We start from the raw sequence: 27,402 nt of genomic DNA on the forward strand, positions 1-27,402 counted from the left end.
TCCCCCCCCCCTCTGAAAAAGCAAAATTGCAGTATTCCCGGGTTCGTTGTGGCTTTCTGGGCTGTTTTAGGGCAAAATCAGCACCCGCGGTGGCCATCTTGGATTTTCTTCAAACTTTTTAAAAGTGTATTTTTTGCACTTAGGAGCTTCGTTTTTGTTCCAAACTTCTCAGATGGCCTCCTCAGGACTTGATGGCATAACTTGCTTCTCTAAGCCCCCTTCCCTACTCCTTTTTCTTCTTCCTCTTTGATCTGTCGCCTTGACTTATATAGGTTTGTGCGACTCACAAATGGAAGATTAGATTAGAATTCTTGCCTCGTTTGCGGCAGATGTCTGGCGGTTTCACAGCCATGTATTACGTGCGTTGTGGACTGCGAGGGGGTGAGGCATGTGCAGACTCCGCACTTCCCTCCTCTGGAGAGGCCCCCCCTTGCCTCCTCTTTTATTGGAGACATGTTTCGGACTGATGAGTCTTCGAAGTGCTCACAGAGGGTCTCCGACTGCAGTTTTTCCGACATCCGTCAGATTTCTTTCTGATTTCGCTCTCTGGAAATCCGGTAAGAGCCTGACGCATGTGGGCCACGGTTTGCAGATTGCTAAATCTGGCTGCAATAAACCCTGTTCCAAAAGACTATCTGGGCTCAGGGAGACACTCGATATATTTCATCGTGCCAAAGAAAGGCTCTGAAGTTTGGAGACCTATTCTGGACCTACGGGCAGTGAATGCCTTCCTGCAAGTTTCGCGTTTCTGGATGGAAACAGTGTGTTCAGTTGTGGCAGCAGTGGATCTCACGGAAGCATACCTCTGGAAGAGGTGGTGAAAACATAGACTATGTCTGAATTCAAGAGGGCCTGGGATAAGCATGTGGGATCTCTCAGAAAGAGAACATAAGAATTGCTGTTGCTGGGTCAGACCAGTGGTCCATCGTGCCAAGAGAAAGAGATAATGGTTACTGCGGATGGGCAGACTAGATGGGCCATTTGGCCTTTATCTGCCGTCATGTTTCTATGTTTCCACATCCCAATCTTTCCGGAATACAGGAGGATTCCGAGATTCCACGGGCTTAGGCGGCACTTCCAATTCACGGCTCCGCCCTTCGGGCTGGCCTCAGTGCCCAGATCCTTAGCCAAGGTCATGGTGGTAGTATCTGCCACCTGCGCTCTTAGGGTGTGCTAGTCCATCCGTTCCTGGATGACTGGCTGATCAGAGCCCCCTCACTGGAGGAGGGCCGCAAGGCAGTTCACCTGGTGGTACTTCTGCTGGAGTGTCTCTGATGGGTGATCAATTTGAAGTAGAGCCACCTCAAGCCGAAGCAGGTTTGGAGTACTGGGCATCCAGTTCCACTCAAATAGGAACTAGGTGTTTCTGCCGTACTCCAGAAAGTTCAAGCTACAGAGTACCATTTGGGCCCTGTTGAATGTTCAGGCTCCGACGGCCTGACAGTACCTGCAGGTACTGGGTCTTATGGTTGCAACCCTAGATGTGATCCCATGGGCTAGAGCTCGACTCCACCCTCTTTAGCTGTCTCTTCTGACTCTCTAGTTTCCCCAGCAGGATTCACTGGGTGTGAAGCTGCCGTGGCTGGCAGTGGCTCGTGACTCTGGACAGAGGGCTTCCTCTGCGAGTCTTGGACTTGGTGACCCTGACAATGAATGTGAGTTTGTCCATTGGGGGGCAGTTTGCAGATCTGTCCCGGACCCCAGGCCGGTGGACTGCGTTAGAGAACAGATGGTCGATCATTCACCTGGAACTTTGAGCGATCCATAGAAACATAGAACATGACGGCAGAAAAGGGCCACGGCCCATCTAGTCTGCCCACACTAATGGCCCACCCCCTATTTCCATGAAGAGATCCCACATGCCAATCCCATCTTTTCTTAAAATCTGGCACGCTGCTGGCCTCAATTACCTGTTGTGGAAGATTATTCCAGCGATCAACCACCCTTTCGGTGAAGAAATATTTTCTGGTGTCACCATGAAATTTCCCACCCTTGATTTTCAACGGATGCCCTCTTGTTGCCGTGGGTCCTTTAAGGAAAAAGAGATCCTCTTCCACCTCGATACGGCCTGTGACATATTTTAACGTCTCGATCATGTCTCCCCTGTCTCCCCTCGAGTGAGTACAGTTGCAACTTACCCAGTCTTCCTCATACGGGAGATCCTTGAGACATGAGACCATCCTGGTGGCCATTCGCTGAACCGACTCAACTCTCCGCACATCTTTTTGATAATGCAGCCTCCAGAATTGTACACAGTATTCCAGATGGGGGTCTCACCATGGATCTGTACAACAGCATTATGACCTCGGGCTTACAGCTGACGAAACTTCTACGGATACAGCCCATGATTTGTCTAGCCCTGGATGAAGCTTTCTCCACTTGATTGGCAGTCTTCATGTCTTCGCTAATGATCACCCCCAAGTCACGTTCTGCTACAGTCCTTGCTAGGATCTCACCATTTAGGGTGTAAGTCCTGCATGGATTTTTGCCGCCAAGGTGCATGACCTTGCATTTTCCCCTGCTGAAACTTAGTTGCCAAGTCTTTGACCAATGCTCCAGCAGGAGTAGGTCCTGCGTCATACTGGTCCTGTTGCGATTTCAACAGTGTCTCCATCGAAAGGCCGTTTGTGTTTTCTCAGACAATGTGATGGCTGTAGCTTATGTCAACCATCAGGGGGGGTTTCAAAAAAAATCCCCTGCTGAGTCTGGAGGCTCGGTTGCTCTTTTCCAGGGCAGAAAGGCATCTGGTGGCCTTGTCGACGGCTCATGTGGCCGGCGTAGACAACGTTCAAGCAGACTTTCTAAGTCAACAGATTCTGGACCCGGGAGAATGGTCCCTGTCCAGGCTAGCGTTCAAGTCATAGTCCGACAGTGGGGCCGTCCCTCCTTCATTATAATGGCATTAGCTGAAAATTGGATGGCGGCCAGATTCTTCAGCTACCGCAGGGAGGTCGGCAGCGAAGGGCTGGACACTCTGGTTCAATCTTGGCCTGAGGGGGACCTTCTCTATGTTTTTCCACTGTGGCCCATGATAGGGTGCGTCCTGTGCCAGGTGGCCTCTCATGTGGGTTCAGTATTCCTGGTGGCCCCGGATTGGCCCAGAAGACCTTGGTACACAGACTTAGTGTAGTTGAGCATGGAGAGGGGTCTGCATCTCCCTTGCCATCGGCGACTGCTTACATAGGGCTCCATAGTTCTTCAAGATCCGGACCGCTTTGGTCTTACGGCCTGGTACTTGAGCACGTGGCATTGATAGCTAGTGACTACTCGTCTGCGGTCATCTCTACCCTCCATCAGAGCAAGAGGCAATCCACTGGGTCAACCTATGGAAAGCCTTGCAGTGCTTTCAAGCTTGGTGTGAGAGGGTTCAAGTGGATCCCATGGCCCCTTCGGTGGCGCATGTCCTGGACTTCCTGCAGGTTGGCCTCAGGAAGGGTCTTGTGGTTTTTTTCTTTACATGTTCAGATTGCAGGACTTTTGTGTTTGGGTCTTGCTGCTCTCAGGGGTTTCCTAGCATCTCACTCGGACATTGTCTGCTTCTTGTGGGGGGCGGGGAGGCTGAGGCCTCCCTTGCAGCTGCCTTACCTTAAGTAGAATCTGAAGCTGGTTCTCCACTCGCTGACTCGTCTGCCCTATGAACCCCTGGATGGTATATCTCTTAAAGATCTTACCATCAAGACCGTTTTCCTTGTTGCGGTCACTTCTACACGGCGAGTGTCGGAGCTTCAGGCTCTATCGTGCAGAGGTCCTTTTCTCCATATCTCGGAGTCTGTGGTTATTTTGAGGGCAGTGCCTTCTTTTCATCTGAAAGTGTTTTCCGCATCCCGTGTCAACCAGGAAGTTCGGCTGCCCGCCTTTGTTCAGTCGGGCTCCAAGTCAAAGGATCGTGTTTTACAGTCTCTGGATGTGCGGCATCTCCTTTTGAGATACCTAGAAGCCACAAATGATTTCCATCTTTTGGTCCTGTTTGTTTTGGCGGGCCCTGTGCATCGGGGTCGGCCTGCTTCTAAGGCTACTATCTCTTGATGGATCCATGCTGCTTATGTGTCAGCGGGGAAGTAACCTCCTCTGGGGGTGAAGGCTCACTCTACAAGAGGAATGGCTTCCTCGTGGGCACCATCAACTGCGGTTTCTCCTGAAGAGATTTGTAGGGCGGTCACTTGGGCCTCTCTTCATAAGTTCATTAAGTTTTACCGACTTGCTGTGGCGGCTAAGCATGATGCTGCTTTTGGGGCTTCAATCCTGGTGGCGGGCTCATCGGATCCCCACCCCCACCCCTGATGTGTTTGGACTGCTTTGATACGTCCCTATGGTGAAGCTTCCAGAGATTATTGTACAAGAATGAAAGATTAGGTTACTTACCTCTGCTAATCTTCTTTCTTATAAATATTCCCACTCGTCTGTTCTGTCCAATTTGCAGGTTGCCTGCCAGTAACTTGTAAGCTGGATTTCTGTCTTTGATCAGCCTTATATGTCCCTTATATGTAAGGTTTGTGGGGTTAGAGGAGTCCCTGGGTGATGGCCCCTTCTAACCTTAAGACTGTGTCCGCTTTCTCAAAAGTTATATTGTTTTCAATTTGTTACTGTTCAAATTTCATGTTATGCAAAATTTGGCCTTAGGGCATTACTTGTTTTGATTTAGTTTCTCATGAGCAGAATTGATATGTAGCAGGGAGTCTCCACACCACCCCCTATCTCTTTTCTTGTGTTTCCTGTTGGTACCGAGGGGCTAGAATTTGATTGTGAGTCCCTGCAGCTCAGGGCTTAAAGAGATAGATAATCCTATAGTGAAGCTTCCAGAAGATATTTATAAGAAAGAAGATTAGCAAAGGTAAGTATCCTAATCTTTCATTGTAGTTCAAATTAAGTCATGTTTTGCTACTTGGGTTCTTGCTATGTACTTGGGACCTGGTTGGCCACTATTGGAAACAGGATACTGGGCTTGATAGACCTTGATAGACCTTCGGTCTGTCCCAGTATGGCAATTCTTATGTTCTTATGAGAATGGTATATGTAAGAAAACTTGAAGAATGTTATATGTAAGAAAACTTTATGCTTTATTCATTTTCCAAAAATTCCATCAGTAGCTGCTTCATTTACTTTAAAAATACTTTTTTTTTGAGATTCTGAAAATTCTAGAACAATCTTGTCCACCTTTGTCTAGAGTGTACTATATTCTTCCTTTTACAAAGAGGGAAGGAGGACAACAAGAGGATTCTGGGATCCAAAATTTCTTCTGATTCCTTGAATGTTACTCAGCTTCTAGAAAAGGATGACACAGATTAATTATATTGAAAGCAGATAGAGATTGGGTGTTAAAGCTTTTCTTCCGAAATAGAGGGACCCTTTTCTTATACTGTAGGCTTCAAGTCTTTCCAGATGTTTCACATCCTACATAGAAAAGAAGACAACAATTCCTTTCTTTGAGACTTCAAGTGTTACAACTGGTAGCCTTGTTTTGGTTAAATTATCCTTGTAAATGTGTTATAAAATACCAAGCTATAAAGTATATATATATATTTTTTAGTATCCTCCCTTATCATCTAAACCAACAAGAATTTCTACTCCATAGAAATATACACCACTTATTTACTTCCATTTTATAACATAGGGGTCCTTTTACTAAGGCGCACTAGCCATTTTAGCGCACACCAAATATTAGCGCGTGCTAAACACTAATACATCCATAGACTATAAAGGACGCGTTAGCTTTTAGTATGCGCTATTTAGTGCACCTTAGTAAAAGTACCCCATATGTTCCTGATATTTTTCCTTGCCCCCATCTATTTGTGGACTCGGTTGAAGGGGTGATGACTAGTTTTCCTTTTGTACAGATATTTCCTTTTTTATATTATTTCCAAAATCTTCCTTGTTTCTGTATCAAGATGTATTGTCTTGGAATAAATAGTATATAATGTAATAAAAAATAAAGTTAAAGTATAATTAATAACTTCAGAAAAAACTACTTTTTCTACCTTTTTATTTGAGTGAGTATCTCTTTTATCTTTTTCTTCTTAACTCTGTTCCCAGGATTTCCTATTTTTTTGACATTTCTTTTCTATGTTCACATCCATCTTTCCTCTGCATCCCTATTCATCTTGTCCAGGGTCTCCGTTCTATATCCCTGATCTTATCCTCCCCCCATGTTCAGCATCTGCCCTCTCAGTATTCCTATTCTTTTTCCATATTCAGCATACCCCTATGACCCTATTGTTTTCCCTTGTGTTCAACATTGCCCCTTTATGTCCCTGTCCCTATGACCCCTTCATGCCCAGCATCTCTTCTCAGTGCCTTGCCTTTCCCCATGTCCAGATTCTCCCCTCTTTTCCCCCCTTCCTTTTGCACCTAACCCCCACCTCTGATTCCCTTTCCATGGTCCAGCATCTCTCTTCCCCCCTCCATTGGTTCAATGTCTTTTCTTCTCTTCCCCCATGTCCAGTCTCTCTCTCTCTCTCTTCTGCTTCCCTCTCCCCAAAGTCTAGCACCTCTCCTTTGCTCAAAGTCTCTATCTTTATTTCATCCTTCTGTTCCCCCCTCCAGGTCCAGCACCTCTCCCCCATTTTACCCCCTCCCCAAAGACCATCTATCCCTTCTTCTGTCATCCCCCCCATGGATCTGGTATCTCTACAGCCCCTCCCCCCATGGCTCTCTAAATGTGTGGTGGGTCACCAACAGAGATAACACTAAAAACATACTGCCTCCAGCCAGCCCCACTAATACATTTCCTCTTCAGTGATCTACCTCTCTGTTACAACTTCCTGTTAGGATGATGTGGCAAAGGAAAGGACCTAGTCGGGCTCACTGGAGGTCACAGCACATTTGAAGTACTGGTCCATGAGAGGGGGCTTGGGAGGTGTGGGAGGTGCCAGACTTGCATGGGAGGGGCGGGATGCCGGATTTGCAGAGGAGGGGAGGGCTCAATTACAGTCTGGGGTAGCTTTGCCTCTGGTAACAAGTACTTGTGACTGGATTGGCCACGGTTAGAAACAGAATACTGGGATAGAAAGACCTTTGGTTTGACAGAAGGGTTCTTAAACCAGTCCTTGGGACACATCTAGTCAGTCAGATTTTCAAAATATCCAGAATTAATATGTATGAAATAAATTTGCATGCACTACCTCTATTCTATGTAAATCTATCTCATGCATATTCATTGTGGGCATCCTGAAAACCTGACTGGCAGGTGTTTCAAGAACTGGGTTGAGAGAATCCTTGGTCTGACCCAATAAGGCAATTTGTATGTTCTTATGTTTGCATACATAAAACATATATATGTAAAATTTTGCATTCATAACATAAAAATGTTCTGGGCCAAAGTCTAGAATTAGAGCTTATATGCACTCTTTTCAATTTTATAAAGTATGGGGCTCATGAGAAAAAAATATAAATGTCCAAAAAGTGTCCTTAATCGGCACTTGGACATCCTAATTGCATCTGGTATAGGAAAGTCTAGTAAAGCAGCACTCAGGTATCTTAAATAGTTTTGTGGGTGGGCTAGTGGATCATAAAGAGGAGGACCCAGGCCCCTAAGGTGCTCTAACCACATCTATGGTATTAAGTATAAGCCCATCAAAACCCTACTATACTGCCATATAGGTGCTATTTACAGCCATAAGGGCTATTGGGGTAGTAGGGTTATAGTAGGTTTTGGGGGCTCACCATAAATTATAAGGGGGTTATGGTTAGATAAACATCTGTTACCTTTTATGTGAAGTCTACAGCAGTGTTCTCTAAGGTGCCCCACTTCTCTGTTGGGATGTCTATGTGGCCAATCCATTACTATGCTGGCCCCTCCCAGGTCCAAATAGTTTGGATTAGGATGTTTTGTTATTTTATTTATTTATTCGGTATTCTATATTATTTTCCCAAGGATGACAGAACGGTTTTACATGAATTTATTCAGGTACTTAAGCATTTTTCCCTGTATTTCCCGGTGGGCTCACCATCTATTTAATGTACCTGGGGCAATGGGGGGATTAAGTGACTTGCCCAGGGTCACAAGGAGCAGCATGGGTTTGAACCCACAACCTCAAGGTGCTAAGGTTGTAGATGCAGTTATACATTTCAGAAACTCAAAAAAAGAAAGAAATGGGCCTGGATATAACATTTCATGAAATAATGAGCCATCCCCTAATTTATACTGTACCATGGGTATACAACAGTCAAATTAGGAAATTTACATATTAGTCAGAGAGACACCAATTACTGAGCATCTAGAAAGGGATGAAACAAAAGGTGCCCAGCTGTTCCAGACTGTGCTTGATCTATAAAGCAATGTTTTATTTAAATATATTTACATATAATTATATGGAGTTTGTAGCTAAGCAGTTTAAATCATGTTCAGGTCCTATTGTGCTGATTATAGCTTTACTGGACAGTTTACAGCTTCCCTGAACAGTCTTCATAGATTTCCTCACTGAAATCTCCTCAGGCTTTATACTGAAAACAAGATTCCTTTGAATGGCAATTGTATAAAGCTCCTATTCAGTTAGGAGTGTGTGGCACAGTGGTTGGAGCTATAGCCTCAGCACCCTGGGGTTGTGGGTTCAAACCCTGTGCTGCTCCTTGTGACCCTGGGTAAGTCACCGAGTCCTCCATAGCCCCAGGTACGTTAGATAGATTGTGAGCCTACCGGGACAGGTAGGAAAAATATTTGAGTATCTGATTGTAAAACCACTTACATAACCCGATAGTCAGTATATAAAACACCTAATAAACTTGAAACTTGAAACCCTTACTTCTGGAATCTTAGTGTTGTCAGTCAGGTTCTTGAACAACTTTATTTAGTAACATGAAATAAAGAATAAACACATACAATTGATGACTTCAAGGCAATTTGACTTTCACAGAATCTTCTCACTCTACTAGCCCATCCTATCCAAGGGGAAGCTAGGAGTATGTCCACATCTTGTGGAAAATAACACTGTGCTCCAGACTTAGATGTTGCAACCTAAGTTGTATTAGATTGTTAGAAATAAAGGCTGAAAACATGGTGGGAGAACAATGCTAGACTCAGGTTCTCATACAGCCATGCAGTCTACAAATAAGGTAACTGTTTTCTCTCAGACTGAAGAAAAAAGGCAGGTTTAAGCTCTGTGGTTGCAGCCTAGTTCTCTGAGAAAAGCAAAGCTTTCTGGGGATTTAAGTCCACAGAGCACACTTTACTTATACATCTTCGCATAAACACTTATACTTGTTCTTATACAAGAAACTGAATAAATGCCCATATAAAGTGGGGGCAGAACACCTATACTCAGGCACCACCAGAATGGTTTCTCTTATAGATGGTATCATACCTGTATCAGGTATGGGAAGAATTAGTTTGTATTGGAAACAATGGTTTGAAAGCAATGCTTCTCCTGTATTAATACTGCTTGGGTACTGAAATATGTAATTTACAGTATAATACTGAATTGCATGTTAACCTTCACAAAAGGTCTCTGAGGTTGTCCTCCAGAAGAAGAGAAGACTTGAATATACTCATATCCTCCCTATACAGATTACAAGGTCATAGACTTCCGCACCTGAACACATCACAATGTTGGCAGGGTCCAAGCTCTCTATCAGCACTGGCAATGTAAAAAGCCATACCTTCAGCCTGCCATGGGTCCACACAGCCCCCCTGACACTTCATCTCTGCATGGAAACAGGTTTCTTAATGCATTGTTATAGTTCTTGTTAAATGCAGGATAGATGAGTGGGTTGAAAAAAAAGTTAGAATACCTGATCCATAAAAAGATACTCTTCCAGGTGGGTGGGATGTCACAGGAGCAGAGCGGATAATGAGTTCAGTGATGAAGAAGGGTCTTTAAGGGTCAAGGCATCCAAATAAACCATATAAAAAATATTTGGACATCTAGCAGTTTCGAAAATGGATGTTACCTCGCCTCTATATTTGGATGTCTTGCAGGATACGTCCAAAGTTGAACTTAGATGCACTATCGAAAATGCCCTTCCACGCATGTAAATTTACTCAAACACTGTGCATAAATCTGTGCTTGCCCTCCCTGTGGAGGTGGTAGAGGCAGAAACAGTGATGGCGTTCAAAAATGTGGGAGATAAACAAAGCATCCCTGAACACAAAACTCGACAGATCAAAAAACTATCTTCATTTATGATGCATAGGAGCGATGCTTAAATAGAAGCCCAGCAGCGGGGAAGGAAGATGATGCCAGATGGACTTCTATAGTCTGTGTTCTGTATATGGCATAACGGACTGATATGGCATAACGGACTGGAGGTGGGGGGGTAGGGCTGGAGTTAGCTGTGATGGCAACTCCAACCATGGGGCTGATTAAGGGATGATATAGCCAATGCCTAACAGACTTCTATGGTCTCTGCCCCATATGTGTCAAAAAGGATCAAAAGCAATTATAAATATTTTATACCACATTCAAATTGTCTGAGTACAGGTCTTAACTATTTGGGGTGGGGGAACATCGTATACTGAAACGTAGCAAGTAAAATGAATAATTACTGTTTTGTTGCCTTCAGAAAGAATGTGACTAGTGGGCTGACTGGACGGACCACAGAGTTCTCTTTATTATATTGTAGTTCTTCCCTTTATTACTCCATTGTACCAGTAAGTCTCTAGTCATTGTTTAGTAAGTCCTTAAATGTTGGTCTTTGTAAAAATGTAAACATTAAACCTATGGGTTGTATTTTATTGTTCATCGCCTTGAAACTTTGTTTAGGCGATTAATCAAATTTTTAATAAAACTTGAAACTTTATCTGCCGTCATTTACTAGGTTACTATGTAAATCAGGGCAGCTCAACCTATGAATCAGGTGAGGCCCTCTGGTGCTGGTGATAAAGGGTGCCAAAATCCCAATCCGGTCTAACTTCAGATTTCTAGAGGGATAGATGCTGGACTGGGATTTGGAAACTCTTTATCATCAGTGCCCTGAGCCAATGCTTCACTTGGTTCAGCAGAAGGGGGGGAAAATTGAGAGAGGGGGGGGGGCGAGAAATACTGGATCACAGGTTTGGGGAGGGGAAGGAAAGAGATAGGTTTGGAGGGTGGGAGGGTTCAATGCAAAAGTTGGCTCTGAGTGCCACAGTCCCTTGAGCCAGTCCTGGCATAAATACGTTTTTGGATGGGATAATTTTCAAAAGAAAAATAAATGCATACGTTATCTTTGAAATATAGTGTAAGTTATGCACTTTTTCAATGCATAAATTAGGGAAGTTATTATAAAAGTACATACCTTCTGATGAACATGCTAAGGTGTTTTGTCTACAATGAGAAGTGTCCTTAATATTCTCAGTGGATTCTTCACAGTGATACTTTTTCTCAGAAGAACCAGAAGTAGTTGTTTGACCACAATAAACCCAATTACTTTTATATGGTTTATCAAGCTGAACAGCAATTTGGTCTGCAGGTTTAGTATAGTCTCTATGAAGATGTCCTATGTCATACTGCAACACGTCCCTTTCATTTTCCACAGTTTGAAGATACTTCTCAAGTAGTTTATGCTCTTCATTTAGCCTCTTCACGTATAATTTTATTTCTACATTCTCTTCCAGATGCTTCTTCAGTTCTGCTTTCAAAATCTTATTTTCTCCTTTGAGGCCTGATGCCATTGTTGACAATATCTGGCATTCCCGGATCATATCTAGCAAGCCAGTTTCTAGAATCTCATTTTTAGCTTTCGCATCTTTCAGCGCACAGCATAGTTTCTCCTCAGGACATGAGCTATCCAAACTAATTTGCTGGTCTTTCTTCAAGGCTGTTTTAGCATTATCAGGTTCTTGGAACGCCGTTTCAAGTTTCACTATATCGTTCTTATCCTCTCTAGAGAGGTCTAGGGGAGCCTTCTGTAACAATTTAAAATCGGCTTCTTTTTCTTTCATTTGCTGAATTTGCAGCTTAGATTTTTCAAGTTGATCTTGAAGTGAACTCTTTTCCTTGTAAAGCTCATTTGTTTTCAACTGTAGATTCTGAGTTTCTTCTTCTAATTGTGAAAAATGCTTTTGAATTGATTCTATTATGTGCTTCAGCCTGTCTCTCTCTCTAGTAAGAGTACACATTTGCTTTTGCACCCTCTGGTTCTCACTTTTCAAATCAGACAAGGCCTGTGTCATATGCTGGTTTTGAATACAGATATGATTTCTCTCTTCCTGGAGATCTCTGTTTTGGTTTGCGAGCTCTTCAAATGTCTTCAGCAACGTTTTCAGCTCGTTTGCATTTTGTTTGCTCTCTTCATTATTTTTAATTAACTGAGTCTGCGTGATATTTTTCTCTTCGGTGAGGGTATTAATTATTTCTTTATATTTTGAATTGTCATCTGTCAGAGATCGCACTGTAATGCTAAGCTGTTTAATTTCTGTCTTGAGTTCTATGTTTTCTTTTTGAAGTTCCTGATCATTGCCCTTTGAATGGAAACTCAGAAGATAATTCTGTAACTGTTGACTTTTCATAGTATATACTTTATCATCAATATTTCTTATATACACATTTTGATCGTTTAACTTTTTCAGTTGTTGTTTTGTCATCTGTATTTGATCTTCTTTTTCTTTCTGAAGTTGCTGTAGATGATCAAGCAGAACTAACTTAGCCTTAATCAATCTGGAAATTACTTTTAAATGCCATTGGCAGACACACCCATCTTTTTTTTCTTCTATATCTTTTTCTGGTTTGGGCTTTTCTGTATGGCCATCCTTCAGCAAACACCAACAGCAAACTCCTCCAGTCATTTGTTGAACAGAGCTCAGATTGTCCTTCTGGAGAGAAAATATGACAGCTTGCAGTTTATCTTCCAGTGCCCCTAATTCAAAAATTCTCTTTTGTTGTTTGTTTTTGTTGCTTTTATTTTCTGTCTTTTTCACACTATCAGCTGTGTTCGAAATGACTTGTATATCTCCTGATCCATTGCTTTGATCACCATCAACATGCTGCAGATATTGAAATTCTAATGCAAGTGCTTGTTCCCTTTGTTGTGACTTCATAAGTTCTTGTTTCATTAGACTGGTTGAACTGCCAATTTTTTCTAAGATATCCCAGATTTTATGATCATTCTCGGTATAATACAAAGAACCTTTAACTTCCTCTGAAATAACGGCTAATACTGGTGGCAAAGATTTAGACTTCAAACTAGTGCAGTTCTCATTGTTCTGTATTTCATTTGGTTTTTGCAAAATAATATCTTGGCTTCCTCGTAGCTTGGATGGAGGTTCTATATTTCCACTTACTCTGGTTTTCAATGAAGCTGGATACAGAGAACAATTATGTATGTTGAAACTTCCAGTGTCTGTGTCAGCATGTTCCTCTGCAGACATAGCGGTGGTAACTTTTCACCTTGCTGATCGACATGAAGAATCGACTGTGTAGTTCCTGAATGTTCTCTATCTTGGAAATGAAAGACTGGAGCTGAGATCATGCAATAAAAGAAATATAATTGGTCAAAATTATATTGCTATAAAAAAAAACACCTAAATATTAGATTTCCAGTGTATTTTAAAAGTCTTTTTCTCTGCCTACTTTACTGTAGGGGGCTTTACTATCATACCTCACTAGTCACATATTTTTATGCAGATGATATTCTAAATACATATAATCCTTTTCTGGATTGTTATATATTTATTAGCCTGGATTTCAAATTCCATATCTATTCTGTGTTTAATTTCTATTTGTTGTAGGGTGATGAACTATGTTCCATCTATAACTACACCATAGTTAAAGGCATATTGAAGACATATTACTAATCTCTGGAAGTATTTTCTCAAAAATGAAAGCATGGATCGAAGCAACAAGGTTTTACCAGAAGGGGGAGGGGGGGTCTAGTCAGGCGAATCTCAATTCTATTGACTAGGTGACCTGAAAATATAAAGTTACGGTATTCCTGCCATTTCTGCATTTACCAGTTGAATGCATAAGTTATTTGTATAGTGGCAGAATATTGCCATAATATGGATAACTTGGAGCCCTTTCCCTGGCCAGCTCAAATCATGCCCAAATGTAATGCATAATTTTTCAGGTGTGACTTATATGATCAAAAGATATATATGTTTAAATGAGGGTTGCAGGAAGATTAAAAATTGTAATTGTGATTAATCACATTGTTCAGTAGTGATTATGATTAATTATGATTAATAGGTAAAAAGAGATTATGTACTTACCCTGGCTTAAGCTATTTTCCAGTAGAAAGGCGAGATATTCTAGACCAGTGTATCGCAAACTGTGTGCCTCCTTAGATTTCAGGTATACCACAGCACACTGGGGAGGAGGAGAGGTGCCAGTGCTGGCTGACTACCTACAGGATGTGTCTCCATCGGCAAGAGGCACATCCTGTAGGCAATCAGCTGGTGCCAACGCCTCTCCTTTCTGGCCCTCTTCCCTGCTGGCACCCCCCACTGGCATCTCAGGGCCCATCTGGAGGGCTTTCACACATGTGTGGATATCGATGTGATGATGTCACATTTAGTGTGCTGCAGTTCCAGAAAGTTTGCAGGACACTGTTCTAGACGGATGGGTTGTGTCCCAATAGTCGTGTGCCAGCCTCTGCTGTACTTCATTGTGCTCTCTAGCTCCAATTATATTTAGTACCCAAGCACTGAGAGCCACTAAATAAACATGAAGTATTTTTTTTTTTTTTTTAATCTATTCAATTTTTCTATACCGTTCTCCCAGGGGTGTTCAGAACGGTTTACATGGATTTATTCAGGTACTCAAGCATTTTTCCCTGTCTGTCCCGGCAGGCTCACAATCTACCTAATGTACCTGGGGCAATGGGGGGATTAAGTGACTTGCCCAGGGTCACAAGGAGCAGGGTGCTGAGGTTGTAGCTTTAACCACTGCGCCACACACTCCCCTAGTAGAGACACCCATGGCAATCAAGTTCAGAAACAATCATTCTGCTCAAAAAGTAACAGATACCCTGAAAGTATTAGTACCAGAAGGTCTGCAGCCAGGCACACTGAACTAGCAGCTGTGCCAAGCCCCGAAAATAAAAAAGGCCATCCTACCAGGCTAGTTGAGCATTTTGTCACTTCCGTTCCCTCCCCCCATTCCCTGGCATCTCTCCCTCTCCGGTCTGGCTTCTTCTTCCTTTCACCCCCATGGTCTGGCATATCTCTCTCCTCTCCTCGTCTCTCCCTTCTGTGGTCTTCCTTCTCCCTCCCCCAATTGGATGCAGAATTCCCCTTCCCCCCCCCCCCCAATTGGCAGCACAGCCTTTACAACTCACTGGCATTGGGCCATTCTCTCTGCTGGGGCTAAGCTGCCGGAAGTGGGAGAGGTTTGTGGACAATAATGCTGGCCATGGGAGCACCCCCTTATGGGCTGCACCCGGGGAGGACCTCTCCCTTCCCTTGGTACACCACTAGGCATCTACCTTATAAGTCTCTAGGATCATCAAGGCTATGATGTACTAACCCCTATAAATATAAGAACACCAGCACTCATGTAATTTTTCTCCCTTGAAGGTAACAGAGGCTATCCTCTCAGGACATGGTTGATGAGCTCCACAGTTATCCCAAAAGCTGAGCTGAAGACAAAAATAATGAGACACACATGAAGACTAGAGCTGTCACAGAAGCAGCTGGCATGTTAAAATGCTGCTTCAGCTGTCTGGACAGGTCATAGGAGAACTTCTCTACACCCTTGGCATAGCATGTGACATCTTCTAGGCCTGTTGCATGTTCTACAACTTTTCCATCATCTGGTGGATTGCTGAATAGAGGCTTCCTCCATGCCTATATTCTGGCGTAGTATGTTGTGGCAAGCTCACATCACAGCCTAAAGCCAGCACCTCAAATTGTCTTTTGAGGACCAAATCCACTCTGTGATCCTGCATATCTTTAAAATCATGCCTCTTCACCAGGCAGCAAAGTCCATTTAGTAACCTGTGCTACCAGCAAATCCACCTTAAGTGGTATAAACCATTGCTGAAATTCTGAAGCCATGGGATACAATTTTGTCATTGCCTTCGTCCCCGTTAAAGGATCTTCTGCTGTTTCCCAAAGCTCCGTTATCATCCTGGTAATCTTTGGATAAGGAGGGAAGCACATGGACAATGGCTTTATACTGTATAACAGTGAAAGCTGAGTGGCCATTACCTGCGGGCAGGGCAGGATTAATTTGTCGAGGGCCTCCTGCCCCTCCCCACCCCACCCCACCATGCGCCCAGGCAGAAACAGGAAGCTGTGTCAGAGGGAAGCTTTGGGCAAGCAGCACTGCTTGCAAAATTACAGTTCCCGTTGCCTTTCTTACCCGTATTGCTTGCTTGTCTTACTTTCTGTCGATGGGGGGGGGGGGGGGGGGGGACCGCGTTGCCGATCGATGCTGGAGGGGCCCATCGCCGTTTGGAAAAAACAATGTTGATGCCCTCCTTCATGCCCCCCTGACCATTTCGGGCCCTAGACACGTGCCTACTGGGCCTATTGTTTAATCCTGCCCTGCCTGCGGAGACTCTAGATTCAACTCCCACAAAGGAACTGAAATAACTTGTTAAATCTGATGGTTTGAAAAGTCTTCGCATTGTCAGATCCTCTCCCTAGTTTAGGGCTGCCACTGAGTCCTGGATGTCTGCCCCAAACTGTGAAACAGAATCCTCCAAAGAGGATGTTTTCTTGGAGAGCAATGGCTTAGTGTCTGAGCCCAAATAATCCCAGTCCTTTTCTGACTGGACCTCTGGTTCCTGCAACTCCACAGACTGTGAAGGAACTTCGCCCTGAGGAGGTATCCCTCTCTGTGCACCTCCCTATAGGTTTTCTTTTAAATTTTTGGTTGGTTGCAAACATCAGGGTCAAAAAATTGAGGTCAAAGACCTGACCTGGATCCTCCAGGCCTTTGGCAGTCTGAAATTCACCTCCTCTCAGGGTCAGATGCTTTCACACAGCAGCACTTCACCAGTGACATGTAGTCACAGTTTAGGGGCTTTAACATTGTTTTGAGACTCAACTCTCATGCCTTCTGTGACTCATGACTTTCAGAGAGACCAGAGGGGGCTAAACCCACAGCTCCCATCACCCGGTACACAGATGCTTCTCAGGCACCTATCCTGGGCAAACTGGCATGATATAGGGGTAAAAATCACCTGAGGAATCCTTTACAATTGATTTAAACAAAAATTGAGGTGTTTTGGAGGCTTTTAAAATAAAATCAGAAAATCCAAGAGGGCCACTATGGCAGCATTTTGGTGCTAAAAAATGGCCTTTGGGAGCAAAACTAAAAGTTCAAAAATGCTGAAAATAGGGTTTTAGAGGTGGGGGGACCCTTGGGAGAACCCCAGAAAACCTTAGTTTTGCCAATTTCTGATGCACACTGATTTTCCCATAGACAGTAATGAGTAGGGTTACCAGAAGTCTAGGAAAGCCCAGACATGTCCCCTGTTTAGAGGACTGTCTGGATGCCTGGATGGACTTTCCAAAACCTGGGTTTGTCTGGGTTTTGAAAAGCCCCAATCTCCCAGCTGTGTTTGGAAGGCCTCTGAGCATGCGCAGATGATGTCATATTCTTCCATGCATGCTTGGAGACCCTGCAGATGCGGCCTGGAGGTCAGAAAACAAAGACAAGACTTTGAAGGGATAGGGTTAGAGGCATAATAGGGTGGGGCTGGAGGCAGAATTGGGCATGGATAGGGACAGAACAGGGTGGGGCCATGCGTCTGGATTTCTCAGGTCAAAAATCTGGTAACCCTAATAATAAGCTGTGCTCACAGAACTACCATGTAGAGAATGACATGGGGGAAAAATTTGTCCCTGTCTCCGCCCTGTGAGCTCAGTCCCTGTCCCCACGAGTTCGGTCCTCATCCCTGCCCCATCTCCATGAGCTCGGTCCCCATCTCTGCCCTGTCCCTGCAAGCTTGGTTCCCATCCCGTTCCCGCAAACCATCTGATCCCATCCGCAGAAACCTCAAATAATTATGATTTTATATTGAACTTATCTTATTAAAGTATAAAAAGAAATATCCCCTCCACTATCGAGAACTGAATAAACCAAATTATTACAGAATGCTACACAGAAAAATCATGGAACAGAATATTGCAATCACACATATCAGGAATAGCGCTAGGGGAATGCAACTAGAGCAACTGCCCCCTGGTCAGAGAGCTCTAAGCCTGCTGGAAGTTAAAGAAGCACGGCCTGGCTTTACTGTCCCCAGTCATGTCTAACACCAGCTCTAGCAGGATACATATTTCAAATCTAATGTATTCTAATCACAAAATAGAAAATAAAATTATTTTATTCTACCTTTTGTTGTCTTGTCATTTTATTCTTCAAATCATGTTGGTCTCAGGCGCTGGTCTCTGTTTTCTTTTGTCTTCTCTTAACTCACTTGCCAGGGTTTCCTGACCATTTGACCTTTCTCCATGCTCACAATCTATTTTCTATCTCTGTGTATGTATTGTTCCCCATGTTCAGCACGTCTCCTATATGTCCCTTTCTAGTATTTTTTACTCTGTGCCCATCTCACCATTCTATGATCCCTCCCCCTGGGTCCAGTATCACTCCTCTATATCCCTATGCCCCCCTGTCCAGCATCTTCCTTCTGTGTTCTTATTCTCCCTCATGTCTAGCCATCTTCTCTCTGTATCTTTATACCCTCCCGGGTCTAGCATTACCTCTCTGTGTCTGTATACCACTCCCATGCAGCATTCCCCTTTTTATCCATGTTCCTATGCTCCCATCCATGCCCACCATCTCCCCTCTTTGTGTATATCTCCCTGTGTCCAGCTTGTCCGCTCTCCTACTCCCTTACACAAATGTGTCTCTCCCACTCTCTCTTTCACTCACTCTTCCTTCAACCCCTTGGTTCAGCTTTTCTCTTTCCCTTTCCTTCTTTCTCTTTCTCCCTGCTGGTCCTGCACCTCTCTCCCTTCCCTCTAGCCCCCTTCCCATGGGTCCAAAACCTTTATCCCCTCCCTTCAGCGCACAGGTGTGGGTCTGGCACATCTCCCTTCTTTCCAACTCCACTCCACTCACCACATGGGCCCAGCACCTCTTTCCTTTCCCACCAATCCCCAGACCAGATCCAGCAACTGTCTCCTTTCCCTTCAGCTCCAGCCGGTCCAGCAGCCCAACCAAGCAACCGCCTCCCCCTTTCACAGGTGCAGCAGCAGTCCCCCGTGCAAATCAACAGTCCCCCTCCCTCCCTATTGGGGTCCAACTGCCCCCTCCCTATCATGAATCCAACAGCCCCCTCTACTCCAAATTGCGGGTCAAAACTAGCAAAAAACCAAACAAAGAAACCTGTGACTCCCCAGGGTCAGCCCCTTTGCACCTCCTGGGGAAGGCCTACCAGCCTTTTAGAAGGAGGGATTCAGCGGGAAGAAGGTTCCAGAGCAGCCCTGCGTGAGATATTGCCTCTTTGTCCTATGAAGCTTCTAAGAGGTTGGTAGGCCCGCCCTGGGAGGCACAAAGGGGCCAACCCATGGGAGTCACTGGTTTGTTTGGTTTTTTTGCTAGTTTTGACCTATGATTGGGAGCGAGGGTACGAGAGAGGGGGGCTGTTGGACCCGCAATAGGGTGGGAGGAGGCTGCTGGATTTGCAAGGGGGGCTGCTGGACCCATGATCATGAAGGTGGCTGCTGGCTGAGAGGCGACTTGCAGCAGATCCTTTAGTGTGGTGACAAGGCCATTCACTGCTCCACGGGGCAGCGAAGATCAATGGCAAACGGTCAATTTTTTCCCTGTTTCTGTGGGTTAGCTGCAGCTACCTGCAGTTAGCCAAGGGAAAAAGTTCCTTGGCTAACTGCATCAGGCAGTGCACAGCTACAGTCTATTGCCATGTGCTGTGCCTGCATCAGCTTCTCACTGCAACTGGAAATGGAGAAGAAATTTCTGCCTCAGTCAAGCAAGAGTAGCTTCAGTGGCTTGTCTCTTCCGGTTACCTTTTATTCCGGTTCCAAAACCTGAGACCTTTGACCCCTCATACTCCCACACAATTTTTTGGGGTGGGGGAGACACTGCCAACCTCCGCTAAGCCTCCTAGCAGTCATGGGGGTCTAATCAGCCTGCGCTCAAGCACCCGACTGCACAGGGGTGAGCACCTCTCCCAGGGAACCTATTCCCAAGCTCCAAGTGTTAGAGAAGGGCAGTCAGGCAGGTACTCTTTCAGAAGGGTTGCCCTCCTGGCTGCAGACCCCAACATCTGACCCTTCTCCCAGGCAGAGCTGTCCTAGGACTACTGGGAACCTCTTAGCACAGGGAAGCCTTGCCAAATATTGGATTAATACCCGAAAATAACAAATCTAGTGCAGAGTGGAGGAAAAGACATCTTCTCAACATGCTTGTAGAAGTTAAGACTGAAGAGAGAGGGCACTGCCCAGGGTGACAAAGAGGCGAAGCTGAGAAAAATGATTGATGCCTTCTACAATCCAACTTGCGAGTTAGGGCACACAACCCATCTGTAAGGAATCGTACAGGCTGTTTGCACAGGACCATGAATTCAGCTCTATGTACCAAGTCAAGACTCTTTCAGAAGTTCAATAATCTATTGGTTAGATGGAGAAGGTGCCAGGCATAGGGAGAAAAATTATATTTAAATTGTATTTTATGGCCTTTTGGTTTTTTAAAGCAATACAATAAAAGTTATAATTGTAAAAGTAACTTACTATACCTTCTATTATAATTATTTTCCTTCAGTAGATTTGTGATAGCTCAACTTGCAACACAAAAACACACGGATTGCTCAATTACTATCTACTGTTTCTCTGAAGTCTATTAGGTAATCTATGTTTAGCCAATATACGAGGGAGTCAACCTGTACCTAACACTATTAATGTGTTACTGTGTGGCAGAGCCCAAAACAAGGGTTCTGCAGGAAATAATGTAAAGACTATATTAACATGTAGTGTTAGTAAAATACTGTATAACAGGCCTGACAATTTTGCTAAGAAAACAAAAGGCCAAAGGGGAATATTCAGTGTGATATATTTTTCTGTCATTAATTAATTAATTAGGATTTATTCACTGCCTTAAAAAAAAAAAAAATCAGCCACAGGGGTCCTGGTGTTTGAGACAGCAGTGTTGAGCATGTCAGCAAAACAACAGAGAAGGAGACAGATGTTTTAGGCAATTTGCTCTTGGACCTAAGAGCTAAAAATCCTATCACCTGGCCCAAAGTTCACCTGTGCATTAAAAGGGACAATTATATTTCCCACTAATCTGTTTCTTTAAATAATCACCCCCCCTCCCTTTTACAAAACCATAAAAGCGATTTTTAGCGCCGGCCAGCACGCTGAATGCTCCGTGCTGCTCTGACATTCATAGAGTTCCTATGAGCATCGGGAGCGGCGCTAAAATCTGCTTTTGCAGCTTTGTAAAAAAAAAAAAAAAAAGGGAGGGTGTTAAATGCACAATGTTTGCTTCTTTAATGACAATGTCCTGAATACAAGAGTTGGATAGTCTAAGTTTTACTGACAGGACATTTATTTTACACAGTCCTACCAGTATAGATTTAAAGAGCTTTGAGGAGACTGTGATTGTATTGGCTGGATTCTGTAGGATATCTTTCTATGTTTCTTTCATACACTAAGGTAACAAAATCAAGCAGAGATATCTTGGGGGGGGGGGAGGGAAGGGGGAATTCCTCTAGCTGCATTATTTATTTATTTATTAAATTTTCTATACTGTTCTCCCTGGGGAGCTCAGAATGGTTTATATGAATGCATTCAGGTAGTCAAGCATTTATCCCTGTCTGTCCTGGCGAGCTCACAATATTTCTAATGTACCTGGGACAATGGGGGATTAAGTGACTTGCCAGGGTCACAATGAGCAGTGTGGGTTTGAACCCACAACCTCAGGGTCTTGAGACTGTAGCTTTAACCACTGCACCACAAACTCCCCCAGTAGGGCTTTAAGTTGCAATAAATGGCCCTAACTGTGCAGGGCCAAAACTAATGTGGTGATATTTAAGTCACTGTGTGTTACTCAGTAATGAGATGCAAAACATGTATCTCATGACTATGCTAATTTCCTAACACAACTTGCAGTGATATACCGCATGTCACATTAGGGCTGAAAAATGATGGTAAGATAACCCCAACTTTTTGAGGGAATTATTTTACCGTCTGGGAGCATCAGACAGTACACAGCTGCAGCCCAATGCTCCCGAGTTGCAGGCTGAATTCCCCACCTTACAGACCTCACAATGCAGCAACCCCTCTGCCCCCTGCCCCAAATTCTACATGGACCACTACATGGAGCACCATGTGGATGAGGCCCATTTTTCTCCATTTTTAAATATTTATTATTATTATTTTTATTTTCTATCTGTTGATTAATGATTGAGTGTGAGTGGGTTTTTCTGGTAAACTAACAACAGTACATTTTTTACTTTTTTGATATTTTTAAAACTGTATCCCCTTTTTCTTTTTTAAGGAGTGAAAAGGGCCAGACTAGCTCTTTTAAATCTCAGGAAACTACTGTGAGGTTAATTCTGTTTTCAGATAGAGCTGTCACCTCAATCCAGTTCAGCTGAACAAGCTGACCCAGTTCTGCTTTTGTCCATATGGCATGCATAAATTTATAATTCTGGTTTTCCCATGGACTTTCTTAAAAAGGTAGAAATAGAGAACTGCTGAAAATACTTATTTGTACAAACAGTTATGAGTGAGTGAATGTAAATTATGAATATACAGTAACTTTATTCTATTGGAGGTTAGCATGTTCTGTTGTTTTAAAATTATGTATGTATCGATCCACATAGGTATATGCAGACATTTTTTTTAAAATAAATACATAAACTAAGGGAAAAGGGATGAATCGGCTTGTGCATTGACCTGGAGTGAGGTGTCAGCTACAATTGTAACCTCTCTGCTTCCCTCGTTCTCCATCTCTGTGGACAACACTCTCATCCTTTCTGTTTTGTCTGCTTGTAATCTTGGGGTCATCTGTGACTCCTCGCTCTCCTTCACCACCCAGATACAACATATCGCTAAAACCTGCTGCTTCTTCCTCTATAACAGTGGTCTCAAACTCACGGCCCGTAAGATACTATTTTGAGGCCCTCAGTATGTTTATCATAATCACAAAAGTAAAATAAAACAGTTTCTTGATCATATAATAATAATAGTTTATATACCACAGGGCAGTGAAGTTCTATGCGGTTTACAATGATTAGAAAGATGCTACAAATTGAGTGGAACATACATAGTTAGAGATTAGTGGCTAACAGTTTAAGGGATCAGTTTTTATGGGAGAGATTGTGATGAGAGAGATTGTACAGATTCGTTACCTAGGTACTTCAAGAACAGGTATGTTTTTAGGTGTTTCCTAAATTCACCATAGTTATTTGCATGTATAATCAGTTTTTCCAGGACTTTGCCCCATAAGGCTGCTTGATACGATAGAAGATGTTGATGGTGTCTCTTTAGCCATCAATTACAATATTATTATTAAGACTTAGCCAAAAGGAAAGATTTATAAACTATAAAGAGTTTTACCTCATGCAAAATTGTCATTTCTTTAATAAGACATTAACTATTTTTTCTGAGGCCCTTCAAGTACCTACAAATCCAAAATGTGACCCTGCAAAGGGTTTGAGTTTGAGACCACTGCTCTATAATATTACCAATATCAGACCCTTCCTCTATAAGTACACTACAAAACACTTATCCACACCCTCATCACCTCACACTTTCACTGCTGCAACTCGATACTCTCAGGCCTTCCGCTTAGCCATCTTGCTCCCCTCCAATCCATCCAGAATTTAGCTGCATGACTCATATTCTGGGAGAGCCGCTTTACTCACTCCTCTCCTAAAGTCACTTCATTGGTTTCCCATCCATTTCCGAATACAATTCAAAATCCTCTTACTGACTTACAAATGCACTCACTCAGTTGCCCCTCACTATCTCTCTTCACTTATCTCCCCCTATGATCCCCCCCCCCATGAGCTCTGCTCAGCTGGTAAGTCCCTCCTATCTGTACCAACTCCAGACTTGTCCCTTCTGCCTTGCTGCACCATATGCTTGGAACAAGCTGCCCGAATCCCTAAGGTGGGCTCCGTCTCTGGCAGTGTTCAAGGCCCATTTAAAAGCCGCGCTCTTTGAGAGTACTTTCAACTCCTAACTCCTCTCACCTTTGGTTCTGCATCCCCTACCCTCTATGTCATGAGGGGAGATAGATTTAGAACAAATGCTAGGAAGTTCTTCTTCACCCAGAGGGTGGTGGACACTTGGAATGCGCTTCCAGAGGAGGTGGTTGAGCAGAGTACGATTTTGGGTTTCAAAAAGGGATTGGACGAGTTCTTGAAGGGAAAGGGGATCCAGGGGTATAATGAGTAATAGATCACTACAGGTCATTGACCTGGAGGGCCGCCGCGGGAGCGGACTGCTGGGCGTGATGGACCTATGGTCTGACTCGGCAGAGGCAATGCTTATGTTCTTATGTCCAAGTTAGGTTGTAAGCTCTTCCAAGCAGGGATCATCTATAAATGTCAAAGTATATAGTGCTGTGTACGCCTTTCAGCACTATATAAGTGATAAGTAGTAGTAGTAGTAGTAGTAATGGTGCTGTTTCAGGTTTGAATTATCAGTGATTTATTTAATGATATGGATAACTGCTTAATATTCTAATATTAGCTTTAGTGCAGCTTTTGATGGGAAGCAGTGCAACTATGTAGCTAAACAAAAGCTGCACTAAAGCTAAGTTCTATTAGAATATTAAGGACTGAAAAGTCAAAAAGAAATGTTTTAAAACAGGGGTCTCAAAGTCCCTCCTTGAGGGCCGCAATCCAGTCGGGTTTTCAGGATTTCCCCAATGAATATGCATGCGATCTGTGTGCATGCACTACTTTCAATGCATATTCATTGTGGAAATCCTGAAAACCCGACTGGATTGTGGCCCTCAAGGAGGGACTTTGAGATCCCTGTTTTAAAATATAATATGAAGCTTGAAAGATAAGAAGAATGGAAGATATAATGAATAATAGAAATTAAGTAAAGTCAAAAACAGAAAAAGAAGTCTAAATTAAATTAGGTTTTAATATAAATTAATGGTTGATACATAATAAAGAGTGGCAAAGAGTTTGTACACACGCAGGGTGAATTCAGTGAGGAGTGCTGGTACGATGACAGGAAACCATCAGAGTAGCGTTCTGAGATATCCCCAGTATGTAAACATCATTAAGGAGTTCTTTGCATTCCTGATTGTATATGGCAAGAGAGACTTTCTTGAACTTTTATTAATTGCTTGCCATTTAGCCTATTCAATAGTTAAATCAATTTTTAGATGGAGCAGGATGCCACAATGTGTTTTCCTCTATAATGACAGCAGGAATATTCTGGATTCTTGCTACAAAATAGTGCCATTCAAAACTGATAAAGGAGTGAGCTGGTTTGGAGAAGTAGCCCTGGTTTCTGGAGGGAAGTATAAAAACCCAAAACTTAGAGAGGAGCCCGGCTTCTCCTTTTCTAAAGGAGTCCAGTATGAAAGAGATATAGAGCTGCATAACATGGCTTACTGCTCTGTGGGGTTGAGAAGGATGTTATAGCACAGAGGTTGCCAGTCGGGCCCACAGCTGTTCCTTGGGGCTTACAAAGAGAAAGAAAGGCCAGTTTCCATTAAAAAAAAAAATATAAACAGGGCTGTCAATTTGGCCCAAGCTATTCCCTGAGGCACAGAATACCTTACAGAGGATGAAGGAGAGATCAGTGGGGCAATCTGATTACATCCTCAAGAAACAGAAACCAAGTGAAGCTGCAGCTGGAGTCCTGATAGCTCAAGGACTACAGCTGGAGAGTGTTGGTGGATCTGGTGAATGCTGAAGACCTTCAGAAGATAGGGCCCTAGCAGAGGTGTAGCCAATTTTGTTCAATTTTGGGGAGCCAAGTGTTTCCTTTTAGCTCCTCTCTCCCCCCCCCCCATTCCCTCAACTCCCCTTCCCCTGCATAAATACCTTTGCTGGCGGGATGCCCACACCCTTCGTCCTGAGTTAAAGTACTGGGAATATAGAGCCATAAGTCAGAGTGAGGAAAGACTTACTTTGGGGTCAGCATGACAGGGGTTCCTGGTGAGTGGCTGGCAGAAAGCAGATTACAAGCGCTGTGGTGCTTGTGGCGGGGCTAAGGAAGTTGAGGCCCACGCTGTTGAGAGAGGTTTGAGAAGGAGACAATTCCCAGGCTGAGGTGTTGCACTTCATATGGAGTTTCACAGAGAGAGGGCCAGAGCTGGTGGCAGTGAGCAAGAGGCACTGTGGAGGTTGGGGCCTTACAGGAGGTGGTGGTCAGGCAGCAGTGGAGAACACAGAAGCAGGGGGTTCTCAGAACTCTGTTGAGCCAAATGCAATCAGCTGATTGGCTGGAGTTTGAAAGCTGTCTTGAGGCAGATGGCTGAAGTGACAGTTACAGCAGGCAGTTGGACACACTAAGGTGGGTCCTTGGACAGACAGAAGGGCATTACATGGTGTTTTGAGAAGAAAAACTATGTTTAAACCTATTTTAAAACCAGCTAGTCTCTATGTAGAATAGATGGTCATGTTATAAATACTGTCAAACATTCTGTCATTTGGAAAGATTACTGATGTGAATGTTGAGAGACAAAAGTACACAAATGTGTGAAATAAAATTAAAACAGAGCAGCCACAAATAATTACATGTACTGTTCTACCTTGAGTAAATGTTTGATCCAGTGAAGGAGGAAGATTTGATAAATTTCACAGCTGACACATATTTGTCCTGTTGAGGATTACTTTTGATGGGTAAGTAGGGAATGCATATAAAAATGAGTGATTCGCTTTCTCTCTGCCAGTGTCAAGGAAAGGAGACAACTGTAAACTGAAGTAGACTAGTTAGAGAAAAAAAAAGTCTAAAAGGTTTAAAAAAACAAAAAAAAAATCCAACCCACACCAACCCTGTTGGTTTGAACAATTCTGAGTCCCTTAAACAAAATTAAGAGCAAATAGATCCATTTTAAAATGGAAATACATTGCTGAGTAGCTAGTTGCTGGTCTATAAACAGGACGGAATGTTGGGCTGCAGATTTATTAGTAAACAGCTGGCCCTTAATAGCTCTGTAAGGACCCCTAGTGGCTCCATTAGGTATAAGAGGTGACATTTTCTGAAATTCTGAATTTTCCAATATTGAGAAATCCCTGCTGAAAAAGGAAGGAATCTGAATTGCATAAATACTATATAGCCCAATGGCAGATTTCTGTCTTTGGCTGTCTAACCTACTGCACCACAGTGCCCTTTGGCTAAGGGTTCCAGTGAAGGCAAAACTAATGTGTGAGCCTGAAATCAGTCTCCAGCACATAAATATGTTTCAAGGAGACAAAGATTTCCTCTATTTGTAGAGGAACATTGGCTCAAGAAGAAGAGTTTCTCTGCCTGAAAATGGATACCAAAGTGAACTGAACTGTAACTTTGAATGGTTTATGCTCTTGCTCTACATAGAAACGTTTATCTTTTATAAATTTTTCCATTTATTCCACTCCTTAAAGACATAAGTAAACTTT

The 27,402-nt window shown here is 43.4% G+C and overlaps 1 protein-coding gene across 3 annotated transcripts; it reads right to left on the reverse strand.

The window, feature by feature from the left end:
• Positions 1 to 5,048: 5,048 nt before the first annotated feature.
• Positions 5,049 to 26,737, reverse strand: CCDC110 (coiled-coil domain containing 110). 3 transcript variants are annotated; one of them, XM_033955066.1, is made up of 3 exons: positions 25,932 to 26,737; positions 11,209 to 13,370; positions 5,049 to 5,259 (listed from the first exon to the last, which is right to left on the reverse strand). In XM_033955066.1, the coding sequence occupies exons 2-3, from the start codon at positions 13,277 to 13,279 to the stop codon at positions 5,252 to 5,254; spliced, it is 2,079 nt and encodes a 692-aa protein (XP_033810957.1). In that variant the 5' UTR covers positions 13,280 to 13,370; positions 25,932 to 26,737; the 3' UTR covers positions 5,049 to 5,251. The 3 variants fall into 3 exon arrangements, with proteins under 3 accessions (XP_033810957.1, XP_033810099.1, XP_033809258.1); XM_033954208.1 differs by having other exon boundaries at positions 5,049 to 5,262; XM_033953367.1 differs by lacking the exon at positions 5,049 to 5,259 and adding an exon at positions 5,264 to 5,391.
• Between the last annotated feature and the right edge of the window lie 665 nt (positions 26,738 to 27,402).

Source organism: Geotrypetes seraphini, chromosome 1, assembly GCF_902459505.1.
Source record: "Geotrypetes seraphini chromosome 1, aGeoSer1.1, whole genome shotgun sequence".
Taxonomy (NCBI): Eukaryota; Metazoa; Chordata; class Amphibia; order Gymnophiona; family Dermophiidae; genus Geotrypetes; species Geotrypetes seraphini.

Excerpts from the sequence above, each read along its gene's own strand:
- CCDC110 (XM_033953367.1), bottom strand. The coding sequence starts at position 13,279 with ATGTCTGCAGAGGAACATGCTGACACAGACACTGGAAGTTTCAACATA. Across the intron at positions 5,392-11,208 it reads CTTAGCATGTTCATCAGAAG|GATGTGAAACATCTGGAAAG; the intron begins GTATGTACTTTT and ends TTTTCTATGTAG.